General features: G+C 38.3%; 1 protein-coding gene across 1 annotated transcript in view; it reads right to left on the reverse strand.

The window, feature by feature from the left end:
• Nucleotides 1–8,424: 8,424 nt before the first annotated feature.
• The window catches only part of prss56 (serine protease 56), a 40,583-nt gene continuing 30,058 nt past the window's right edge, over nt 8,425–18,949 (reverse strand). Inside the window, exons 12-17 of the mRNA XM_069899105.1 lie at nt 17,424–17,517; nt 15,780–15,957; nt 14,209–14,395; nt 13,239–13,328; nt 10,046–10,152; nt 8,425–8,689 (exon numbers count right to left, since the gene is read on the reverse strand). Of these exons, the coding sequence (XP_069755206.1) occupies nt 8,516–8,689; nt 10,046–10,152; nt 13,239–13,328; nt 14,209–14,395; nt 15,780–15,957; nt 17,424–17,517 (830 nt within the window). The 3' untranslated portion in view covers nt 8,425–8,515. The remainder of the gene's footprint in view (nt 8,690–10,045; nt 10,153–13,238; nt 13,329–14,208; nt 14,396–15,779; nt 15,958–17,423; nt 17,518–18,949) is intronic.

Below are 18,949 nucleotides of genomic sequence, written 5' to 3' on the forward strand. Positions count from 1 at the left end.
CAGTCCCAATATCTTATAAACACCATAATTATCCCTGCCTCTATCAATTTCTCTGGCCCTTTGTTCCATATCCCCAAGGTGTGAGAAAGAGCCCCCTTTCACCTCAAATGTACACTCTCTGTTTTTAATTAAAAATAAATCAGACCTACTGCTTGGTAAAGGCCCTTTCGGCCCATGAGCCCGTGCCACCCAATTACACCCAATTGACCTACAATCCCCCCGGTGCGTTTCAAAGGGTGGAAGGAAACCCATGCAGATATGGTGAGAACACATAAACTGCTTCTTACAGACAGCACAGGATTTGAACCCCAGTACGGATCACTGGCGCTGTAATAGCATTGGATTAACTGCTACGGTAACTGTGCTACCCTTATCCTAAAGGAAGCTAATGTAACTGCCTCCACTACTTTGTCTGGTAGCTCTTTCCAAATGCCCCACCCCCCACCAACCCTCTGAATGAAGAACTGTCCCCTCATATCCCAAATCCCACCACCTCACTTTATATTAATGTTCCCTTGTCTCAGATTCACCGAGGCGAGGAAGCAGACATTCACTATTCACTTTATCTATGCCCTCATGACTTTATAAAGCTCAATAAAATTCCCTCTCCCCTCTCCCAACTCCAGCTTCCAACTGCCCTCTACAGCTCCCCAGCTTCCTCACTCTCCCCTCCCCAGATCCCCACTCCCACTCCCCGATCCCTCCTCTCCCCAGGAAAACAGGACTAGTTTTTACAGTCTTTCATGATAACTCAACTTTCTTAATCCTAGCAACAACTACGTAAGTCTCTTCTGCACCCTTTCCAACTTAAAAAAAATCCTTTCTGTAGCTAGGCAACCAAAACTATCCACAATGTTCCAAGTGTGGTCTCACTAATATATTGTATAACTTCAGCACAATGTCCAAACACATGTATTCAATACCCTGACCAATGAAGGCAAACATCGCAAAAGCTCTCTTCACTACTATGGACCTGTCCCCAAGGTCCCGCTATTCCATATCACTTTTTTTATAGACACTACTGTTAACAGATTTACCCAATTGTAGCACGTCACACTTCTCCAATTCAAACTGCATCTGCCATTCCTCAGCTCAGTTCCTAGTCTGATCTTTATTCCATTGCAAGTGAAACACGAAAGTCTGCAAATGTATTAAAAACACAGAAATGCTGTAGGAACTCAGCAGGTCTCGCAGCATCCATAGGAGGTAGCTGATATTTCAGGCCTGAATTAAAAGGCTGGGGAGAAATAAAGAAAGAGCAGGGAGAGGAGCCCAGACAAACAGACAAAAGATATTAATTGGATATGGAGATGAGAGTAGAGATGAGAGGTGAGAATTGATGAGGGGAGGGGGAGATTGGCTCTGTGAGTGCAGTGAGGGAAAGGAGACAGAGGGGAATGGGAAAGTGAGAGAGATAAATCAGAGGAGAGGAGACATGGGGATAGATGGGGGTAAGGGGGCTAATGGAAACTGGAGAAGTTGATGATCATGCCAACTGATTGGAGGGTGCCTAGATGGAATACAAGTTGTTGTACCTCCAATGTGCAGGTGGTCTTAGTCTGGCAGCACATGAGACCATGGATAGACATGTTGGCAAGAGAATGGGGTGGGAATTGAAATGGATGGCCAGTGGGAGATCCCCACTTTTGCAGCAGACAGAACTGAGGTGCTCAATGAAGAGATCTCCCAGTCTGTGTCCAGCCTATTTGATGTAGAGGTTTTCTCCATTCAGGGGCCCCAAACAATCCTCCTTCCTCACCACAATTTAGGCTCCCCAAACAGTCCTTCCAAGTGAAACAACACCACGTTAATCTGCAGGAGACATTTATTGCTTCTGGTGCTCCCTTTGTAGTCTACTCTATGTCAGAGATACAGGGCACAAACTGGGAGATTGTAGTGCACTGTTAGCCTGAATCAGACATACACATAGATAAAGACTGTACAACAGGCTTTAATCCACAAAGACCTCCACAGAGCCAGGCTGGCTGTGGCTGCAGCAACTCTGAGTGAGGCCTCGGGAGGCCAGCGCAGGCTTATATCCCGGAGGGTGATTGACACCCGACCAGGTGGGGCTTGATCCATTCAGGCCGACTGATTGACAGCCGGCTAGGTGTTGTCCTGTCCCCTTACACTCCTGAAGGTACAGAGGTTGCTCCCTGCAGTAGGCCAGTGGTGTACCACCACAGAGATCTCATCACATTTGCCATGCTCCCATCCCCTGGAACTACTCCTATCCTCAACAATAACTTAAAAGCGTCTTGTCAAGGCCCCAACAATTTTCTTCTTGCTTTCCCACAATGCCTGGGATGCACCTGATCTGGACCTGGAGATTTATCCACCTTGATACGATCAAAGCACTTTTAGTTCTCTTCAATCACATCATTAGTTTCCTATGCTGTAAGATCAGAAACTGCTTTCCTGATTACCTTTCTTAAATCCTAGCTCTTTGACCAAGCTATTAGTCACCTATTGGTCATACCTGTTATATGGCTAAGATTTTGTTTTACTTTTTACACAGCAAATAGTTATGATTCACTACCTGAAAGCAGGTCCAGTTGTAACTTCCAAAAATAAATTGTATGGTATCTTAAGTTGGAAAATAGGGAAATAGCAGAGGAACTGGAATGGTTTCCCATTTCAAAAAGCCTTTACAGGATTACAGACTGCATGGCAAGCCTATGTAGTGAATAATATCATTTTATAGTATGCACTCTGCAATGTCAAACAGATGAAAGACTGAAATTTAAGAGACAATTGTGATTGAGTCAGGATATTATTTTTAAATGGATAAATTAAATGGGGAAATGACCTGCTTTGTGAACATTTAGCCTGCTATCTTATTTAACATAATATTTATATTAATTCTGTGGCTGAATGATGTTCTATTTTACCTTTGTCCTGGAATTAAAAGATCCTATCATTGGGCACTAAGATGGATTGTATTTCTGCAATCGTAAGTGAAATTTAATAAGGGAACCATCTCCATATATCAATTTAAAAATGTGATGCTCACACAGCTCAGTGCTAAATGATTTTTTAAACTATATTTCTACTGAATCTGTTTAGATATCCAACATATTTGCCACTGTCATTTTACACAAGTTAACAATTGCTCTGTCCATGAAAGTAATGTTTTATATTGGTGAACATCCAAATGTAAAATAATATCCTACTTTTTAATGACGAAAATCAGGCTCAGCTCTGTCAAAAAAAGTTTTGTACAATGCTGTATCAACAGTCATTCTTTGAATTAAGAGGTTCCCAACCATTCATTCAACCTGTTGATGGACCACTTACTCCAATTTTCTTCAGGTATTCATCAAGATTTTTTTCTCACATAGAGGTGAATTATAATTAGCTGCTACATCAGGAATCCACTTAATTACTTCAATATGTTGGAGTCTCACACCTTCTGATGTTCAACTAGATGCTTATATTCAAGAGACTTACAATAACTGGTACATTATATGACATCATTTAAGCAATTGAGTTAGATGATCACTTTGAAACCCATTGAAAATAATTTTAAAAATTTGAATTTCAATGAAAAATATTAAACATAATTAGATAAAGCAAAAATATTGTTAAGGTTCTTTTTTGAATAACATTTAACTAATGTCTGACTCTGGTTTATGTAAAGGGAGTTTTGCTCAGGCTACGTAATTTGACCCAAAATTCAAGTGGGAACAGCTGCACAGGATGAAATGTTGAAATTAATAGTAGCATAATTCTTCAGTCTTGACACTTTTAAGCTTTATTGAAACTATATCTAGTTTATTCCAGGCTGGATCTTGCTGGCCTGGTCCCCACATGAGGAAACACTGCCTGCACCTCCTTACACTACTTTTACCTCATCCAGAATCAGTGCTCAAAGCTCCATTGCTGTAGTTTGTGGAAGCAAAGTCCTCAATGGTCTTTATTGCAAGAGGCATAGAGTATAAAAGTTGTGAAGTGTTGACCACTGAAGCATTTTTGATCTCCATGTTTAAGACAGAGCAGAGAAGGTTCACTCCTGAGGTGAAGAGGTAATGATCATGGGGCCTGTACCTATTGGAGTTTAGAGCAACAAAAGATAATCCTATTTGAATTATATATGATTGAGAGGAATGTCAATATGAATGCTGAGAAGATAATTTTCCCAGTTTGGTTAACTTAAAATAAAGAGGTGGGTTTGAGAATAAAAGATCACACATTTAAGACATATAAGGATTAATTTTTTTTAAATCATCTGATCGGGGCAAGAATCCAGTCCTTAAATGTTTTCAAGCGTGAACTTGTGTCAACAGGTCTAGGCCTTCAGTGTTTGACAGTGTGAAGACAGGAGATCCAGACAGTACTGTAATCACTGCACGCTAGTGATTTCGCATCTGAAAAAGCTAGGAATAGCCAGCAAGTTGCAACAGAGCATTGCATATTAAAACAAACAAAAACAAGATGCAATTTAATGTTAAGGGAGGGAAGTTTAGGGGAGACATCAAGGATATTTTTTTAAAAATACAGAGTGTTGTGGGTGGCTGGAATTTCTTGCCGGGGATGACGGTGGAAGCAGAAACATTGGAGGCATTTAAGAGACTCTTAGACAGACACATGGATGAAAGAAAAACAGAGGGTTATGGGGTAGGGAGGGGTTTTTTTTAAATGAAAGGAATAGATGAGTCGGCACAACATCGGGGGCTGAAGGACCTATACTGTGCTGTATTGTTCTATGCTTATAAAAGACAAGTCCTTTTCAATATTTGTGCATTCTGTTATGGAATCGAGAACTAGACGATTAGCAACATGAATGCAATGGCAATGAATTGCAGATACTGGATTGACAGATCTTATTTAAAATGTTCTTTTACAGCAAGACTATCAAAGGTAAAATAAAGGGTACATCAAGTTAAACCTTTTTTGTCGTTTCTGATTTTTGTCAGATTGAACTTTCACCATTTTGAAAAAATAATGACTGATCAGGTGTTACTGCAACTGCAGTTCAACTTCGTATCTCACTCCTGTGTCTATGAATGTTTGTGTTTAAAAATATAAAGTAGTTGATACACGAGTTATTTTTGGCTCACACTCTATATTTACCCAGCACTTAAAGACACTTATCACCAAAATATAAACCCTTCCAAATCTGTGTGGCCACATCTTAAATATTTCATGCAATATGTACATGAGTAGGGATTCATGATTTTCTGTTTAAATAAAATACACAATATTGTTTTTCACTGTCAGAGTTAATTTCTGTCCGACTTCTTCACATCATCTCACAGCCTCTCACTTCTGGCATTCATTCTGATCTTAAATTTTATTCCACAATTAGTCTCGTCTAATACCAGTTCCATCTTCACCTCTACCTATTAATATTCTTCCCCCCCCCCAAGACAAATCCTCCAATTCTTCTAAGATTATGTGCAGAATGATCCAGTGTCTTTTCTTCACAAAAGCCTGACTTCCTTTATTAGTGTGGACAGTTGACAGGGTTGGCAGGAACTCGATGGACCAAAGAACCTGTATCTGCGCTGTATGACTTTTTCGCAAGTCTTTTTCAACCCCAATTCTTAATCAGCGCACACTCACCAAGTCCTCCAGTAGCATCTTAAAACTAATTTGTTGACAGCTGCGTCACAGAGAAAGAACTAGTGCCATTTTTAACGAAAAATGATATTTGATCTTGGTGAATAATAATGTCAGCAGTTATCAAATAAAAATAAATGTGGTTAACTAACAGCTTTATTTTCAGTAGTTATATCTTTAAGCAACAAATGAAAAGATACTGCATGTTACACAATGAACAAATAATAAATAAGTTAACATTTCTGTGTTAAGTCATAGCAGCAGTGCATTATGTCACCTTGCACTCAATTCACTAAAATATCAAATATGTACAATATATATAATATCTATATCTATCGATATATATCGATATATATATCGATATATATCGATATATACACACGTACACTTTTTCACACACATATCATTAAAAAAATTGCTCTTAAAAATTCCATAAATCTTTTTTAAGTACTTCTACAAGCTCTCTCTCAGACATTGATGAGTGAGCGAATCATAGATGTATGATACTAGAAGTAATCATGGTTAGATCAAACCAAATCAGAACCTGTAGTTTACAAGAAATATAATGGATACCCAAGCAAAAACAGAAATGCTGGAAGAAACCAATCAGTCAAGCATCTTCTCTGGAACAAGAAGTCATTTTACCTTAGGGGTTTAGACCCTTCATTGGAAGCGAGTGCACAACATTTCTGTATTTTTTTCAGATTCCATCATCAGAAGTTTTACGAGAAAGTCTGGAGATACTGGAGTCAAGTGAAATACGCGCATGTGCTGGAGAAACTTAGCAGGTCGTGCAGCATCCATAGAAAGTAAAGGGTAACCAACGTTTGGGCCTGGGCCCTTCATCAAATTACAGTATAAGCAAAAAAAAAATGCAGGTGCCTGAATGAAAAGGTAGGAAAGGTAGGAGGAGAGGAGACAAAGGAGAAAGGGTGGGGGGAGCATAAGCTAACAGGTAAGAGGTAGATACAGGTAGAGGAGAAAAAAAGCTGAGGTGATAGGGCAAGAGGGCAGTTTTCTGATAGCTGGGGAGCTAGAGGGAAAGTGACAGAGGGATAGAGGGGGAGGTTTAATCAACATTAATGCCATCTGGAGTAAGGGGAGGGAGTGGCAAAGGCAGGAGATAATAGGTAGAGGAGACAACAGAATTGATGGGGAGAGGGTTCTCCCCTTACTCTTTCGTTCAGATGATTGCCGGCATTTTCTCCTACCTTGATGAAGGGCTCAAGCCCAAAACATCGGTTCTGTATCTTTGCATTTGCAACATAAAGGACCCTGTTTGACCTGCTGAGCTTCTCCAGCATTTTGTGTTTTTACCTCATCCACAGTGTCAACAGATTTTTGTGACTTACTCCAGGAGACTGACTGTGTATGGTTACAGGAATCTTATGCTTGTTATCGAGGTATTAATGGTCAGTAAATCACCTTTCACTTTCCATCACAGAGAGGACAATTAGCGTCCTTTACATTGAATGAATTTTGTATTATTCTATCTGAACTCTGCCTGAGACAGATGTGTGATACAACACAAATTCTGTCCTAAAATATGTTTTGGGTATTAACATTAAACCTCATCAATGCAACATTATGCAGTGGAAATATTATATGCATTAAAAAAATAAAATTTTACTATATTTTACATGATATTTACAACATATTTGTGGACTGATCGATAATGTTAGAATGCATACCCAAAGTAAATATTACAATTTTATGATGTTTGAATTTCTTCACCAGTTTGAGTCAACAGCTGGAATTTCTACTCAGGAATTAAAGTTTTTCTACTGAGTAGAAATGAGTCATCATTTTGGAAATGTACCACAACAACTTATTTCCCTGGAAACCAAGGTTCTTCTTAGAAATATTTTTTTTCTCAAATATTTCTTTAATTCACAGACAGATGCTGGAAATCTTCCCATGGACACATTTGCTTGGCATGCTGGCAGGGAGTTTCTTAACTCCAGGAGATGGAATCTTTAACTACAACTGAAAACATAAAGACTAGTTCAGGCAAAAAAAAATACTATTCATGTTTTGTGGCTTATTAATTGGTTCATTTTCAACAATTCTTTCCGGTGTGTCTGACAAATACAATTTATTCCAAGCATCTTGAGATGACAATTTTACCTTAGCCTCTTTTTAATGAGATCTGATATCATTTCCAACATTTATACTAACATGAGATTTGGAAGATAAAGGACCACATTGTAGAGTAAAATCTCTGTTATGTGAAATTTAAGCAACTGGCAGCCTCAAGCAACCTGCAAAATAAAAAAAAAATCACGGAAAATAAATGGGTAGAAAATACAGAAGTTTAAAATTGGCACACTTTGCCATTAGTTTCCCATTCATGCAACATGCACTCTCAAGCAACCGGGAAATTCATTTACTCGGCAACTGCCAATCTCCATAGGTGTCAGAATATTTAGTTTAGCTCTTGGTTCCATTGAGAGCTGCTGGCTCTCTTCTGTTTCCTGATCAGCTCTTTTCTGATTTCATCTCTTGTGGATTGAACAGTGGAAGTCAGGGATAAGCAAGGTCAGGTAACAGCACGATTCCAGCAATGGAGCACGGAAGAGAGGGGGCTGGACATGAAGAGCATCTGGTCACTCAACTCTATGCCAGGGATGGTTGGCTTTTGAAGTGACCCATTTCAATCTTCATATTTGACCATGAACATAACTGATTTTCCTCCTGGAGTTAGTCAGTACCTCCAGCAACTTCTAAAGTATTTCTCAGGTTGTTTTCTGATCTTTGATTCACCTCATTTCAATAGCTAACTCGTTATATAAAATGTTTTGCCAGATGATTTATTTTTTTCAGTCTAAGTGGAAATAATTATATAGATGTTCCTACAATTGATTTTCCCTACATTTTTACAGGATTGGTCTGTTAGCAAGACATCCAAAGCTAAAGGAACAAATGTTTCAAATACCGCTCTCAGGGTACCACCCTATGTTTTTAAAGTATCGAGAGCTAGAGCAATAATCTGTGGCATACTCCTATAAAAGGAGTCATTCTCCAATCCAACCAGACTGTTAAAGGTTGCAGGCCGACCTCCAACTGTAGTTTTTACACGTGCTTGAAATAGTCCTTTCTCATTCTTGGAAGCCATGTCCACCAATACCTGAACACAAGCAAAATCATATTAAATCAAGTACCATTCAACAGAAATGCACATAGTAGCTAGTAGAGTATACGGGACAACTATAATTTTCTCTATAGTAATTTGAAATCTATGCTTGAATTGGAGAAATGATACACAAAGTTAATGCTCTTTGAACACAAAAAGCGCAGAACAATTTGCACAATAAACATTCAGTCATAAACTGGCAGAGAAAGAAAAGATGGAAACCACTGATGGAGATATTAAGAATATTGGATTTCCTTGAGAAAGCAGAGGAAAGACTGTATGATTGTTACAAAAACAAAAGCATCTATTTTTCAGCCTTCATATTCTTTAACTTCCCAAAATTCTTCACAGTCAATGACATATTTTGGAAGTGTGGTCATAAATTTACTAAAGGAAAGGTAGCTATGAATTGGAATAGAGCAAAAGTTTCTTTAAACACCATATGATATATGCTCCTCTGAAAAATAACATCATGTACCTCTGTATTGCATCAGAGAAAAGACTAACTGGACATCAGATTATAAGGTAATAGCAGGGCCACACATTGTTCTACCCTTCACAAGCATGTCAGGGTAGATTTTTGTGATCATATCTCTGGAACAAGTCCAAACCCCAAATCCTTTGATTCAAAGAATTTTATGAACTGTGCCTCGGTGGCATTGTGGATGAATAGACAGCAAAGCCAAACATTCCCATCCAACACTATTCTGCTGGGCACATTAACTAAGGCACTATACAGGACATGTTTTACAGATTGCAGTGTAGAACAGAAAGAGAGATGATCACTGTTTCCACACCAGGGATGCCCATTCTCAGAAAGGGTCTTGATTTGACCAAAGCCCAATTTGTCCAACCAGATGGTTAGCCTGTGCTCCTCCCCCTTACCCCCACCATCTTATTCAGTGTCTGCACACCTGAGAAGGACTTAGGTCTGAAATGTCAACTGCCTTTTGCTTTCCATGGAAGCTGCATGACCTACTGAGATACTCCAGCAGTTTTCTGTTCTGTACAAGACCCCAGCATCTGCAGATTTCTTTATTAGCCCCAGATTGTCCAATTCTGTTTCCCAAGAATAATAAAACTAGCACTGGAATTTCTTCTGACTGGATCACCAGTAATTCTGGACCAAATGTGTACGGCATTCATTTGATCCACTACAAATGGATTTGCATTTCTTGTCCCCAATATTAGTATACTCCATTCCAAAGAACTGTGGCAAGCCTTGATCAGGGTTGACAGGAACAGATCACAAATTTATCAGTTTCTAATTTTCAAAAGATGGATGTCTTGAAAACATTTTCTGAGTTTTTTTAAAATTTACCTGTATTAAGATATTTTAATGGTACATACCTCTTTAAAGTTCATGGACAATTCCTCCTTTGGTATATCCAGAATCCATTTACATTCGTTAATCAACAAGGTAATGTTCAGCAATGATTCATTTACATTCTGACAACCTAAACAGAGAAACAATGTTTTCAGCAAGAGATTATTTCTGGAGTCACCAGGAGACTGCAGATGCTGGAATCTAGAGTAATGAATGTTGGATTTTCCAGTTTCTCTTCTCTCTTCTCCCAGCTACTTCTATTCTTTCCCCTTTCCCTCCACCCTATTTTTATCTCTTTCTATACCCACAATCATTCTCACTTCCCTGCCTATCTGGTTCCATCTGCTTCCATCCATAGTTCCCCCAGATTTTTCCCCATACTCCCTCCCCTCCAGGTCGTTCTGGTCCCATTTGTCCTTCTCAAGCAGTTCTTCCTCAACACCCCTCATTATACCACTATCATCACCTCTCAGCAGATTCTAGCTCTGGCAGCCTTGGTCTTTCTTGGTCTTGCGGATGCATTTGGGCAGCATGGGTTCATGGACACAAAGGGCCTGTATCTCTAAATTAAATTATCAATTTGCTGGCCCTGTTTGACTCATTTTGCCCCTTACCCCTTTTTCTCGCCCCTTCTTCCCCCTGACAGGTACCTGCCAATCTGCCTCTGTGTCTACGCCCCTACCCTGTCCAATGCCTTCCATCCTGTCCACATTATATTTGCTCTATTCTGGTTAGCGGCCTGGTTAGCGTAACAATTAGTGCAAAACTATTATACCACCAGTGACCCGGGTTTGAATTCGGCACTGTCTGTAAGGAGTTTGTACGTTCTCTCTGTGTCATTATAGGTTTCCTCCTGATGCTCTGGTTTCCTTTTGCTCTTCAAAGACATACAGGGTTGTTGGTTAATTGGGAAGCCTAGATTTAAATGGCCAGAATTGGCTTTTACTGTGTTGTAAATATATATATATATATTTTTTTTTAATTAAAATTTAAATCCCCTTTGCACTCTCAGTCTTGATGAAGGGCTCTTAACCTAAATGTAAGCAATTCTTTATCTCCCACTGGTGCTGCTCAATCCACCTACACGTTGTTACTTTGAATTTGGCATTTGTGATGCTACAGACTTGAATATTAATTCCCAAACAAATGATCGATTTAAAAGATGGATAGAGAATATTAATACCAGTCTCGGAGAACTATTTTAATAAAAGGATAGGTATTGGTGGTCAGCAAGCTGGTTGCAAAGGACTACAGTAAATAAGTATTCAAACACACCAGTATTTTTATTCCAAAAATGTACTTTATTCCCAATAAAATTATATACAGTAAAACCTTCATTATCCAGAATTCAAGCCATCAGCAGGCTCAAGCAACTGGCAAAAATATCATGGATTTAAAAAGTGGTTAATTCACAAACCATGCAACACACAATCTCAAATAACCAGCAAATTCACTTATTCAGCATCTACTAATCCCCATAGGTGGCAGGTAACGAGGTTTTACCGTACAAAGGAAAACAGTGCAATATATAACATTAGATACCTTTGTTATGGAATATTGTAGTGTTACCCATTTGCTTTACTACATAGCACCAGAGCCACTAAAGTGATTCCCTGGGATAACTCCCTGCTTTGAGGGGGTTTTTCCATTGGTCACAGCCCCTCAGAGCCTGGTAACAGAAGGACCTTAGATTGTGGTTCTTCCCCACAAACCCCTTGCTTGGCTCCACCAAGTTTCAGGGCCTCGCTTGGCACGTAATCCTGGAATGTGCTAATTAGCAGCAATCCCTCACTCACATCTCATTTTGCTGGAAGACCTACAAGATTTGGGTAGACCAAAGAGCGTCTTTCACGGAGTTGATACCTGCCTCTGCACGTGTCCCCAGGACCAGCCCATAATCATAGAGTCCTCCGTAACATTCCTGCTGGGGATGAACTGCAACAAGGATCCATGCATCCTTCTCCACACACTTAGCAAATCCACAGTCTGCAACGAGGTAAGCAACTATCCCCTCCCCTTCGCAGTTGTCTTGAGGGCAATGTGCACTGGGGGTTATATGCTGATTGTACAGGAAGAAGCTTCCCTTACCACCAGCCAGGCCAGGTTTTGGTGCTTGTTAGAGAGCACTAGCAATTAAGCATTCTACCTGATGACCTGGACAGTCTGATCAGGGAGCCATTCATGGTACCATCGAGTCCTCGTCCTTCAATATCTGCAGGATGCTCTGTGCTGACCACTGCCTGATTCACGACAAAAGTGTTTGTCTGGGAAAGCTTTTCCACAAAGGATAGGCAATGTGGCGACGTCCAATTGACTGGGACCTTGTGTGGCAATGAGACTAGGCCCATCCTTTGCCAAACCTGGGAAAGGTAGAACTTCAGCAAAGAACAGCACTTGGTGCATCTCCTACCTTGGTTCTAAGCTCAGCCTGATCATCCTACCAGCTGGCCCAACTGCCTATTCTACCCAACCCATGCTTCATGAGACTCTCTGATCCTGATTCGTCTAAAGTTTTGTTTTTTTTTTTAAAAACTTCTTTTTCCTTTTGTGTTTACCCAAGTACCATCTAAATGTGTAATTATCTCAACGCTAAACAAGATAAAGTGTTTTTCAAATGACCTGGTGTCATTCTTAACAAAATGATACATGATGGGAAAGGAACAAAATAGTACTTCAGGTCAAGTCAAGTTTATTGTCATCTGATTGCACAAATACAACCCAATGAAACAGCGTTCTCGGGTCTTCAGCCAAACCATTGATCTACTTCAGGTTGTGTGGCATTGATATGGCTGGTGCAGTTGGAGCTTGCTTCTGTGTTGATTTCAGGATGCTAAATGTCGTGATCGTATTCCTTTTATTAACCAGAACAAAGAGCCACCCAGGAGGACAGATTACGATATTCAACCTGAACGAGAGTGCAGCTTTTTGCGCTTTCTAGTGTTGGTGCGGCCCAAGTATAGTTCAGCAGAACTGCACTGGCTTGGGAATTATTTTCAAGAATACCAAGTTTCAAAAATATTTCAGTCTTTCTACATTTTAAATGTTGATCACATTATCATTCCTCAATGTAGAGGCTTACTCAAGTTATATATATTCCCTTTCTTTGAGGTGCATCCATCTGCTTTGTTTTCATCTTGAATGCCAATCCTCCTTCAGCAACAATCTCTTTCAAAATATACTAAGATTTATTTAATTGTATATGACTTAACAACTCACCATTTGTTTTCAGAAAGTTTCCAGACTCTTGCAGAATACTGGAAACATCCCTTTTCTTCATTCTCAAATTAATCTTTGATGAGTTTAATCCTATTAAAAATAATTGTTTTAAAAGAGAATTATTTTATAAGCATTCTCCAATATCAACTCAGAAGCAATAATATTTTGATTTAATTTTTAAATTTAATTGAGAGTTACAGCATGTTAATAGCTCCTTCCAGCCCACAAGCCATAATTTCAGCAAACAAATCCATTTTAACCCTTTGGACTCTGGCCATTTTTAACCTTTCATAATCTACTCTGGACTGGGTCCATGGGTAAACTACAGTATGAACAGCAGTATTATGGTTGGGTATAAAGTCAGTCCCAGAAAACAGGAACACAGAGTAAATATGCTTGTTGGTAGTCCCTGAAAACAGAGATATGGAGTAATGCGCTTGTTGGTAGCCCCTGAAAACATGGACACGGAATCCAAAGGTTTAATTTAAAAAAAAGACTTTCCTCTACTCTTTCTCCTTCTCCAATCTGGAGGCAAAAGAGGTGATGATTATTCTACTTGATGTATGTTGCGCAGTTGTTTAAAATGTGGATAGAAGTTTCACTTCCAAGAAAACCATCCCACAGTGCTGTTGCTAGAGAGGATGAGGACATTGAACTAAATCTTCTGCAGAATGAGAAAGCAGTTTTTATTCTCAGTCAAATGAGAATCAATTTAAGTTAAGCAGATATGTTGATTTTATTGCATTCCATTCAGTCTACCACCAGGATACAGGATCACTGTTCTGCAATAACAATCTGTTTAACCTGGAATGGAAGGCATTGGTCATTCATTTCTTACTCCTAAAACATATTTTCTCTTGCCTAATAGTAAAGCAGATCAAAATATTTCCAATTTTTTGTGTTTGCTAAATAGAGGAAATGTTACAATTCATCAGTATTCATAGAATGGAATAGAAAATAAGAAACTGACTTGCAAACACTTGTGAAAGATTTTTAAATGTACCATTGTGTTCTGAAGATGCCAAGGACAATCTTTCTGCTTCATGTGATATCTTCAGCAGATGGTCAAGAAGCTGATCAACTTCAGGCTCAGACCTCAAGCCTCTTACCAGAGCATGAAGTTGTGTTTTCAGTGATTCCAGTTCATCTTTGGAACTCTAAAAATAAAACATTGGAACATGCTTAACATTGTTTCTGACTTACATGAACAACTGCTGTGCTTAATGAATATGCCTGCTTGAATTATCCCAAAATAGTAAATTCATATTGAAGAGCATATGATATTCCTTATTCTGACTGAAACATCTTTTTTCATATTCTAACATAGAAATTAAAAATTGTAAATGTAATTTTGCAAGATTATAAAGGTCACTATGAAAAGGTTAAGAATAATAAGCACTTTTGTGACACTAATTAAGAATACTAATTGATAAGTAACAATTAGTTAGCTGAAATGGAGCTGAAATGGAGCATTTACAAACAGTTTTGAAGAGAAATGACAGCGAATTGAAGTGATTCCAAAGCAGGATGTTCTCACTAGCTAATAGTCAAAGGATAAAGGGCAAAGATTTAAATTTTGGGCAAAATATGCAAGAAATGTTGTGAAGAGTTTTTAGATAGAGTAGTCAGGAGCTGAAATTCATTGCCTGTGGAGTTGGTGCAAACAGAATCAATCAATGCCTTTAAAAGGGAATTTGAAAGAGGATAGTTTGCAGTCCTGGATAAAGAGTTACTGGCTAATTCCTTTTCTTATAGGTTGTTAGGATGTGGAAGTCATCTGTAAAGGCATTAACTGCGCATTTTTAATTGGCTCTTGAACCTTTTGGCTTGCTCATGGGTGGGTCTGGAGTCAACTTTATAGTAAGCATTTCATTTATGGGTTTCTTGAATTTAATGGGTTTTTACAACAATCTAGTAGTATCAGGGTCACCATTACTAATGCTATCTTTTTCCAAAGTAATTTTGATGGCTTGGATTTAATTTTCCAACTCCTAAATTAGGATTTGATTTGACCAGACCTCTGGATGCAAATTATAATTTATCAGATTGTTTACATTGGAGAAATATTTCATAGACTTGATTAGTGTGATTTCAAAAGTGCATTGTTACAACATCATAGCTGATAAGCCATATAACAATGAGTTTATTGCCTTATACATTATACATAGAACTATGACACATCACTTGAAAGGGGGCTCAATAAATATTTTGAAATAAGGCAATATGATGCAGGGAAAGGTAAAGGGAGAGGGGTTAGAATGGACAGTTCCAGTTAAAAGTCTGGTCTGACATTTGCACATTGGATTGTTTGGCCTTGTTCTGTACAATAATTCCTGGTTTGAATGCTGTTGCCAGGCCCGTATCTGCACTCTGTAGTCATTACTTGTTTTTTTTTTAAGGGTGGCTATTCCCAAGAAGGACATGGTCATAGGTTACCACATATTAGATACATTTTTGATAGACAGTAATATATGGTAACCCATGACCATGTCCTCCTTAGGACACCCTAGCTTGCAATTGTGAAATGCCTGCATACTATACCTGAAACAAAAATTGTCTTTCTTTTTGGACCATGGTTTTCTCTTCATTTTCTTCAGCACTGAAATTTATAGGTTGAGTGTTTACAGTGATCTCATTTAAATAATTGATCCAACTGTCCAAATCTGGACCAATATCTTTGAACAAGGTTTCAGCCTCAATTGGTCTCATTTCTACACCTCTTGAAAAGAGAGAAATTCATGCAAATGAGTTATATGTAATAGTTATTTTTCAATATTATCACTGCTAAACAAAGGCGACACAGGGAAATAATTGTGCATAGGAAACATTATTGTGTCTAAACCTGTTTTACAAAAGATGTGTGCTACAAAGTTTTGTTTTTTTTTTTAAAAATAGTTTAAAAAAAAATTACTTTTAACATCCAAAGTACAAAACATTTTTACTCATTCCTAACCACTAGCATTTTAGAAAACTGGTCAGAACCAATTGGCAGACTAGATGAACATAGCAAATTTCTTTCCCCAAAAGATCGTAGAGAAGCAGATTATTTTAAATATAATTGGAAATTTCATAGTCACCCTTTTTATTCCAGTGTTAATTTAAGTTTCCAAGTTTTCCTGATGTGGCTTGAATGTACCATCTGGAGCTTTAGACTTGCCTCATGAGACAAATCCAAGAACAACCATTATGTTATCAGGTGGTTACAAGCAAAGTCTCATTATTATACTGAGAAAACAACCTTTATATTTCTTTTAAGTCAATTAATAAGCTTAAATATTTTCTTCTGTCATGAAGGTACAAGTCAAAGCCAAGTGTCAAGGTTCCAGAAAAACCAGACATCCAAGTACGGATCTCAGGTTTAAATTTTAAATGTAGACATGCAGCACGGTAACAGGCTATTTCGGCCCACGTGTCCGTGCCACCCAATTAACCTACATCCCTGGTACATTTTGAACATGGGAAGAAACTAGAGCCCCCAGGGAAAACTCACGCAGCCATGCAGAGACAGAGTGAGATTCGAACCCAGTCCCAATCCCTGCTGCTGTAAAGGCATTGCGCTAATCACTGTGTCACCCCAATCAACTGAATTAACTTGTTCTCAGACATACAATCCAGCATCTATTGATGTTTGCCCTTCACCTTCTCCTGAGTCTGAATGGCTAATGAATGCTTTCAACCCGTGTTTAAGGTGATTCATCTGGATGAATGTGGGAGAAACAAACCACAAGGTCAGGTTGAGTAAAATATTAACATAGTTGATCTCCACTGGATACAACAGGGAATTGATAGCGACTCATGAAAGGAAGGGGAAAAATCCAACGGTTTGCTCTGTGCTCCCCAAAACCCTGCAACATGGGGAATGTGTACAGACAACAGATAAGATAGAAAAATAAGAGTAGTTGAGGGCAAACAACCCTTTAATCTGTTGTAAAATTCAAAATATTATGGTAGATTTTCACACTCTATCCCCATATCAATTGAATCCTTTAATGTTTAGCATCAGACTCTACAATGATACTTCATGTTGAATAGATTTGAACAGTACAAGTTCACAACGAAAAGAGGCACTGGGAAACAGACAGCACATATCCCTCCATACATCAATGTAAATCAATAAACAATAAGCACACTTGACAAAGGTAAATCTAATGTGACTTGGGAGTATGAGAAACATGATTGGCTCACCTGTTGATGATATCCTGTGGAGCTTTTAATCCTAAATCTGAGTCCAGAGACCGTCCATGTCTCCCTTCTTTCAGAGCAGCTGATTGTATCTGTTCTTTTAATTGTATAATATGGATAAATTAATTAATCAATTAAATTGGAAGCCCTTATTGTGCTTTTAAAGCAATCTTCATAACCACCATAAAAATGATTGTCCACAGTTTACTGAATCAAAGAGAAAACTGGGACCCTTTTCTTCTCCAAATGGAAAAACTCAACAGATCAGTTAACAGGTGCTGATTGTCAGAATGATGGTCTTTCATTGGAGGGTTATCATTAAGGATTAAAGATCATGGGCTGATTATACACATCTGTTTCTCCATCCTCAGATAAATTTCCCAACACCTGAATATCTATAACATATTCAGCTTTTTTTTAGATTTACAGAATCTGTTGTAATTGCTTTTCTGTGATATCTTCAACCACATTTTGGAAATGTAAAATTCATATCCCCCATCTCTACATCCAATGCAGCCAAGGTTAAGATGGTGGGTAAGATGTTGTTAGAAATTTTGCATCATTTATTTCCAGTTAAAATAATCTAGGTTAAATTATTGATGTTTGCTGACACCAGGAATACAGAGCACTGCTAAGTCATGAGCATCTTATTTATTTCCTTTGCTCCAACAGTATTACACTACAGAATGTATGCTAGACAAATATCACACATTTGCATTCCTTTTTCCTTTTCTGGATAGAGCATGTCACTTATTTCCAATTTTTTCAGATTTAACCTCTCGGCAATCTTCCATGTTCTCAAAAAATCTTTGAAATTGGTGTTGTGTCCATTCTTGTTTTGAAAAAGATTCCACTTCTTGACTGTATATGGTGTAAATTTGTTTTTTTTTTCTGCAACCTACTCAATCGCATAACCTTTCAATATTCTCCTGTATATTGCTCCTTGGAGTACTGGTATGTCTAATTCTGTCTGCTATTTTCACAACATAATTTGTTGCTTCTCATATTTCCATTATAACTCCACATTTCATAACTGAATGCCAGATTTATTGGGTGGTGTAACCACAAGACCTGTCATCATGTCACTTAAAATATCACTCAGACATGGCAGGCATCATGGTTTTGTTTCAATGTTACTTCCATTCTGTTCTCATATGAAAAGTTGACACAACACTAAAAAGCTCACTCCTATTCAGAGTTTTTTTTAGCACATTGGGAACTCAGTAGGTGCATCATCTATTGTGGAATGTAGCTTTGATCTGTATTTCACAAAAATGATTGCCAACGTGTGTATTATTATTAGCAATAGTAAACTTGAGCTCCCTTATAATGTTTACTCATTCTCACTGATCCCTCAACACCACTTGATGCTGAATGGCCTGGTGAAATAAGTGTGTGGTTAATGTTCCATGAAAAGCTCAATAGTAATGACTGAAAATGAGGAACATTTTCTGAAATTAACTTCTGGTAAACCACATCAATGGAAAATTGATTTCAATACTACTAGACATGTTTACATCAATTTACGC

Source organism: Narcine bancroftii, chromosome 9, assembly GCF_036971445.1.
Source record: "Narcine bancroftii isolate sNarBan1 chromosome 9, sNarBan1.hap1, whole genome shotgun sequence".
NCBI classification, from domain to species: domain Eukaryota; kingdom Metazoa; phylum Chordata; class Chondrichthyes; order Torpediniformes; family Narcinidae; genus Narcine; species Narcine bancroftii.